General features: G+C 43.1%; 1 protein-coding gene across 5 annotated transcripts; it reads right to left on the bottom strand.

Moving 5' to 3' along the window:
* Positions 1 to 139: 139 nt before the first annotated feature.
* Positions 140 to 6,695, bottom strand: mpnd (MPN domain containing). Of its 5 annotated transcripts, XM_029707076.1 has the most exons (15): positions 6,242 to 6,476; positions 6,025 to 6,134; positions 5,641 to 5,709; positions 4,182 to 4,384; positions 3,754 to 3,975; positions 3,448 to 3,559; positions 3,252 to 3,333; positions 3,068 to 3,164; positions 2,879 to 2,951; positions 2,677 to 2,753; positions 2,386 to 2,554; positions 2,205 to 2,275; positions 2,017 to 2,106; positions 1,013 to 1,105; positions 140 to 738 (listed from the first exon to the last, which is right to left on the bottom strand). In XM_029707076.1, exons 3-15 carry the CDS (start codon positions 5,642 to 5,644, stop codon positions 652 to 654), a joined length of 1,380 nt encoding a protein of 459 aa, XP_029562936.1. In that variant the 5' UTR covers positions 5,645 to 5,709; positions 6,025 to 6,134; positions 6,242 to 6,476; the 3' UTR covers positions 140 to 651. The 5 variants fall into 5 exon arrangements, with proteins under 5 accessions (XP_029562936.1, XP_029562933.1, XP_029562934.1 ...); XM_029707073.1 differs by lacking the exons at positions 5,641 to 5,709; positions 6,025 to 6,134; positions 6,242 to 6,476 and adding an exon at positions 6,497 to 6,692; XM_029707074.1 differs by lacking the exons at positions 5,641 to 5,709; positions 6,025 to 6,134 and having other exon boundaries at positions 6,242 to 6,477.
* Between the last annotated feature and the right edge of the window lie 87 nt (positions 6,696 to 6,782).

Genomic DNA, 6,782 nt, shown 5'->3' with positions numbered 1-6,782 from the left:
TAATGCATGTAAAGAGGGTGGATTTTACACTAATGATTATTTTTACCTTTGGTTTTGGCTTGTAATGTTGAATAGGTTGTTGGGAGGAAAGGTGGCAGTGTAGCTCTTTCCAAAGCACCAACACAGACAAACACAGAAGTAGTTCCAGTGTGTTTTTAATGCATTAGGTATTCAGCGGGTTCAAAGGATTGTTCACATTAGTACTAACACAGACCACAGTTTAGATAAATACACCACAGGTAGAGAAGAGGAAGATCCTTATTTCCATGTCAACTTCTGTAACAACAGTCTGACGTCAAGCACTGGCAGCTGACGCTAGGGGACACATTCACAGCACGCACGTCATACTGTACAAACATTGTCAGTGATACAGACCTCACAGTCAGAAAAGGCCATGGAGAGCAGTACACTCGCCCTCCGGACTCAGGAGTAACCATCTCCTCCGTCAGGACAGTGCACCTCCAACTTACAGTATGCCTGAGGTTAGGGCAGCAGTTGAAGTGCCACAAAGGGCAGAAATGACAACCTATTCTCTGCTTAGAGCCTATTCCCTATATAGAGACCTACAAATGTAGTGAACTATATGGGGAATAGGTTATGAGATTTTCATTTGAAGCCAGTGCATACACACAACCTTGTTTCTCCTCCAGCTTAGTGTGTGTTGATGAGTTGGTTGTAGACATGTTCCAGGATCTGAGAATAGGCCTGGTCTTTGGGTGCATGGCCACTCAGAGAGCCCTGAGGGAGAGAAACCAAACCGGTGAGGAGGAAATCTCTAGGAAATATCCCAACTGGAGATAACATGTATGACCTGAACTTCACACAACTGTATTGATGTCAATGAGAGATTTGTGTGATAATTTGGATAACGCACACAGATCACAAGTTAGCATCTGGCCTTAAATGAAAGGCCAAAAAGCATATAAGGAATTAGAATAATTGAATAGGATATCTATGCCAAAAGTTAGTTGGTATGCAGTTTCCTGTTGTTAATGAGTTCTTATGAGCAGACCTTGATTTTGTCCATCATGGTGGTATCAGGACACCAGAACTGATGGAACTGCACCAGGTCAGGGGCTGCCCTGTAGAAGTCCACCAGCAGCATCTGTGGAACAATAATTGAACAGTGACAAAGTGGCCAATGTCCTACCACTGAATTTATTTGCATAGGTATGGTTACTATGATTATAACTATACTGAACATAAATATAAACGCAACATGTAAAGTGTTGGTCTCTGTTTCATGAGCTGAAATAAAATATTCCAGAAATGTCCCATATGCACAAAAAGCTTATTTCTCTCAAATGTTATGCACAAGTTTGTTTACATCCCTGTTAGTGAGCATTTGTCCTTTGCCAAGATAATCCATCCACCTGACAGTTGTGGCATATCAAAAAGCTGATTAAACAGCATGATCATTACACAGGTGTACCTTGTGCTGGGGATAATAAAAGCCCACTAAAATGTATAGTTTTGTCACACAACACAATGCCACAAAAGTCTCAAGTTTTGAGGGAGCGTGCAATTGGAATACTGACGGCAGGAATGTTGACAGAGAATTGAATGATAATTTCTCTACCATAAGCCGCCTCCAACGTTGTTTTATAGAATTTGGCAGTACATCCAACCCGCCTCAAATCCGCAGACCACATGTGACCACGTGTAACCATGCCAGCCCAGGACCTCCACATCCGGTTTCACCTGCGGCATCGCCTAAGAACAGTCATCCGGACAGCTGATGAAACTGAGGAGTATTTATTTCTGTAATAAAACCCTTTTGTGGAGAAAAAATCATTTTGATTGGCAGGGCCTGGCTGCCCAGTAGGTAGGCCTATGTTCTCCCATTCCCACCCATGGCTGCGCCCCTGGCCCAGTCATGTGAAATCCATAGATTAGGGCCTAATTAATTTATTTCATTTGACTGATTTCCTTAGATCAACTGTAACTCAGTAAAACCGTTGAAATTATTGCATGTTGCGTTTATATTTTTCTTCAGTATAAGTTTGCGAACAGTACCATCTCATTCAGGACATCACTAGTTAGGAAGTTATCTTGTACATAGGTCACCTCCACCGCCACTGGAATGCCATAGTCATTGGGCCTTTGCTGTGGATTGAAGAATGGTGATAAGTGTTATAGATGTTTACCTTGTCTTAGAGGAAAATGTTCTTATTCATTAAGGCATGTACTACCACTGCACTCACCTCAGGGGGTGGCACTACCCAGAACGGTGTTATAGTGGACGCCACACCCTGGTTTCCATGGTAATAGGGGCCTAAAATCAGGGACACATTTGAATGTTAGTTCAATGCCTGGTTATTTATTTTCATTTTCTATATGAAAATGTTTTTTCCCGTTGGTGCCAACTGATTTCCCAGTACAGACCACAGATAATGCCCAGGCAGGGCTGGAAGCCATTGCTGCTCCCCTGGAGCCTCAGCTGGTGGTCCATCTGAGAGTCAATGTCCTGCAGGGATGGTAGGGCGGGGCCCCGAGGATGACTGTGGTACCAGCCCACCAATGACAGCCCTCGCATGAACAGATTCTGGCAGATCTGTAAGGTAATTGGAGGAAGAGACAATTTGTATTTCACACAAACATGTATGATTGTATCATATTATGGAATTGACTTATGTTGATCCACATCCTGGTATTAGCAGTGTTAGTAGGGCTTACCTCTTCTTCAACAGCAGAGGCCGAATCTCTATCTGCCAATCGTGTACGACAGGGAAACGCTCTTAAAACTGTCAGAACTGCAAGCAAAGGACAACAGACAGGTCATGAACATTATACATGTTGAAGATCGTTACTGTAATGTCAGAGGGGAAGTACAATGTCCTGTTTGCTCACGGTCTCTGCTTTTGTAGGAAATACTCACGTTGTGTGTTAGTGTCCCATCGTCCTCCGAGGTAGCCCACCACCTCACTGGTGGTCAGGTGACAGTGGAAATCCTGAGGGCACACAATCATGCTTTTGGCAATTTACCCCAATAAGACAGATTCAAACTGTAGCCTACACCCCGGTTTCACATTTCCTTTCTTACTACCACTGTGTGACTCATGCTTACCATGAGAAGCAGCACGTTGCTGGATACAGCAACATTGAAAGGCTGGAACCTGTTAATGGCTGAGAAAGCTGATAACTCCACCAACGTGTGTGGATCCCTGTCGATATACAGTATGTGTTTGATTAGTGTTGAAGCTTACTTATATGCATTACAGTGACATAGGCTGGGATGAGCACAATTATACCTTGCAGCATCCCTGGTACCCAGAGTGCAGTATCTGACGGGGATTCGCTCTCTGTCTCCTCTCCTGGGCACAAGGCTGATATCTGTAAGAGAAAGCACATTAGATGCATCTATCCCTTTCCCATATCACTCTCTACCATACAAGGTTAAAATGACATAATGTCATTTCTAGAGATTCTTGGTGGATTTAATCTCACCATGCAGCTCAGGTTTGTTCTTCCTGTTCTTGTCATCTGTCGGCACTGCCGTCTTCCCCTCTTCCTCCTCCTCATCTCCCATCTCGTCATCTTCTCCCTCGCTCACCAGGCTCTGACATCACAGGAAGACGGAGGGTGTGAGATGCTAGTATTCATACTAACAGTCTTCTAAAGCAGTTCTCTCCCTCTTTCATCGTCCCCTTTTAGTTTCCGTATCAACAAACCTCCATCGCTTCCTTTTACCACCTCTCTTTTTCACCCTGCTCTTTTCCTCCTCACCACCATCTATCTCTCCCTCCTTCTCACCATGTCTGCACTGGGCTGGTACTTGTGCAGCCAGCTGGTCTTGTACTGCACTAGTTTCTGGCCCCGGTAGCGCACTGAGGCCCATCCACAGCCTGACTTCTTGGCAGGGTTGACCAGGCGCTTGCAGTGTGTGGCCCAGGCACTGGGAGAATTGAAGATCTGCCCCGTCTCCACCCAGCGGATCTTCCCATCATTCAACAGGTCGCCTACAAACTTCTTACCCTGGGGAGAGAACAGGTAGAGAAGGATGCAATTAGGCTTATTACATATGTAGCGTTAGTAATAACCATTATTACTAGATAGTGTGTGAACATGTATTTTCAGGTAGTGTACATTAATCTGTTATTACCAGAAAGTGTATAAATATCTACTATTATCTTATTACCAGGTAATGTATAGACATCTACTATCAACTACTGTATTTTTACCAGGTAGTGTATGGACAGCACTCCGTCCCCAGGCTCAACCAGGCCGTCCTTCAGCAGCACTCTCAAGGTGATGCCTCGCCTAGTCAGCAGGGAGCCACGCCCTGAAGGGGTCCTTAGATCAGACTCCTCTCCTCCACTCAGCTCCTCCTCCTCTTCCTCTCCTCCCTCCTCCACCACCTGTGGAGACAAGGGTGGCTCAGAGCCTGAAAACACACACACATTAAATGTTATGTATGATGCATTTGTAGGCCATGTATACAATAGAAAGGTGAGCTCGGAGAGAGGAACCACTCTTATTACAATGTAACAAAAACATGTCCAAATGAAAACATGATAAGGTGCCATGATCTTGACATGAAATGAAGAACCAAAGATGGTAATTAATCCAAAATAAGATATTATATCCTTGAGTCCAACAAAGGATTCCCTCTAAACTTGCTCAGAACAGGGCAGCATGGCTGACCCTTAAATGTACACAGAGAGCTAACATTAATAATATGCATGCAAATCTCTCCTGGCTCAAGGTGGAGATGAGTTTGACTTCATCACTACTTGCTTTTGTAACAAGTGTTGACATGCTGAATGCACTGAGGTGTCTGTTCAAACTACTAGCACACAGCTTGGACACCCATGTATACCCCACAAGACATGCTACCAGAGGTCTCTTCACAGTCCAGAAGTCAAGAATAGACAGACTATGGTAGGTGCACAGTACTACATAGAGCCATGGCTACATGGAACTCTAGTCCACATCAAGTAACTGATGCAGATAAAAATACACCATATGGAACACACAAACAGGCACACATACACATTAGACACACAAGTACACATGGATTTTGTATCGTAGATATGTGGTAGGAGAGTAGTGGCCTTAGGGAACACACTTAATGTGTTGTGAAAAGTGTTATGAAATGTAATGTAATATTTTTAATTGTATATAACTGCCTTAATGTTCCTGGACCCCAGGAAAAGTAGCTTCTGCCTTGGCAGCAGCTAATGGGAATACTTAATAAATACAAATACAGGGGTCATGACATCTGAGGTCAAGAAGTCACCCACTGACCCACATAAATTAGTGTCACAGTTTAAATGTAGTAATAATCTGTAGGACATGTTACATTTAGAGATGTTTGACATAGCTAATTAGTTGCCACTTGTGATAATTGTGATAGCCCCTAATTAACGCTGGGGCCTTTGTGAGACACCGTCCTTTTGTATGGTTAGTAAGAAACCAAAAACGCAGAAGAAATTCCATAGGGACAAAAGAATAGCCTTCTGATTTGATCTCATTTGCTATTTTATTAATTACCACTATTAAAATTAGATTAAATATGTATGCGCTTTGTTGTTTTTTCTGGCCATTGGTTATTCTGCATTTCTCCGCAACACGAGGCCTGCTGCTCGAGATTAATTTCACCGAGTATTATAATTAAAATCACTATTTTATCATTCTCACCCATTTCTCTGAAAGCGTCGGAGAGCGGCTTTATTTCCAACTCCGCCAAGAGGTTTTCTTTTCGGGCCACTTTAGAGCAATGCACAGAATAGGTTCAATAAACACAATTCGCCACACTGGCTGGCGAGCTATTATTCAAAAATATAAAATGAAGGCGTCTGTATCTGCAGTGTAGTTTCCTTGTTGTGTTGCTTTAATGTCAATTCCCCTCCCCTTTCTTTCTCTCACTCCCGTTCTTGTCACTCTCCCCGTAAACAAAAGCGATGTTTCTTTGATCCTATGTCTCATCGGCTACTATTCGGCTACTACTATGCAATGTCCACTCGGTATCGGACATAGTCTGATATAGTCCAAATATATATTTATCTATAAATTAGTAATTACATGGTAGAATTAGATCATCAGTTTATAAATTCCTGCTTCCGGAAAGATAGTGTCGCTCGGTGCTTTGAGACAGCCGCTATGTACGTGGCCAGTCAGTCCATTCGATGATTCTAGCAAAGAGAAAATAATAAAAACATTTAATTGCTGGCATTTATAAACACGTACCACAAGTAGCCAAATACACATTTACAATCAAACATATGTAAAATAAGTTAACCTTGTCCAAACCGCATCATCCCTAGCCCTTAATTCCCCTATATTTAGCCACTAGAGAATCTCCTCCTCTTACAGTTAGTCCCACGCTCCCCCTCGTCTCTTTCCTCCTTTGCGAGGTTCCTCTATCTCGAAAAGGAGCAAATTAACGAAACAAATCCTGTGGGGGGCAGCAAACCTCCACCTACAAGTAAACCTTCACTGTGACAATAGATCTCGCCAGCTTGTAGCATAGTTCTAAAACCCGGAAATGAGTTACCTCTGGTTCGTTCAGCCATCCCTATGGGGAACATGAATGGGGAAAGAACAGGGTTTTGGGATAAACGCCCAAAATAAGGTCTGATGTTAACACAGGCGTTGGAGATCGTGTACGCGTTGAGCTTAGTAGACTAAATAAGTAGCCTAATTAAAACTTCAACTACAGTGAGACATTATTTTTTTTTATTACGGTAGTTCCTGCACTCACCGAAACTTTTTTGTAAAAACGTCTGTGCGCATCCTCGTCTGGAAAAATGGGTATGGCCCAATGTGAAATAGACCAATGA

Source organism: Salmo trutta, chromosome 22 (genome assembly GCF_901001165.1).
Source record: "Salmo trutta chromosome 22, fSalTru1.1, whole genome shotgun sequence".
Lineage (NCBI taxonomy): Eukaryota > Metazoa > Chordata > Actinopteri > Salmoniformes > Salmonidae > Salmo > Salmo trutta.
This window is presented reverse-complemented; position numbering and strand designations above follow the sequence as displayed.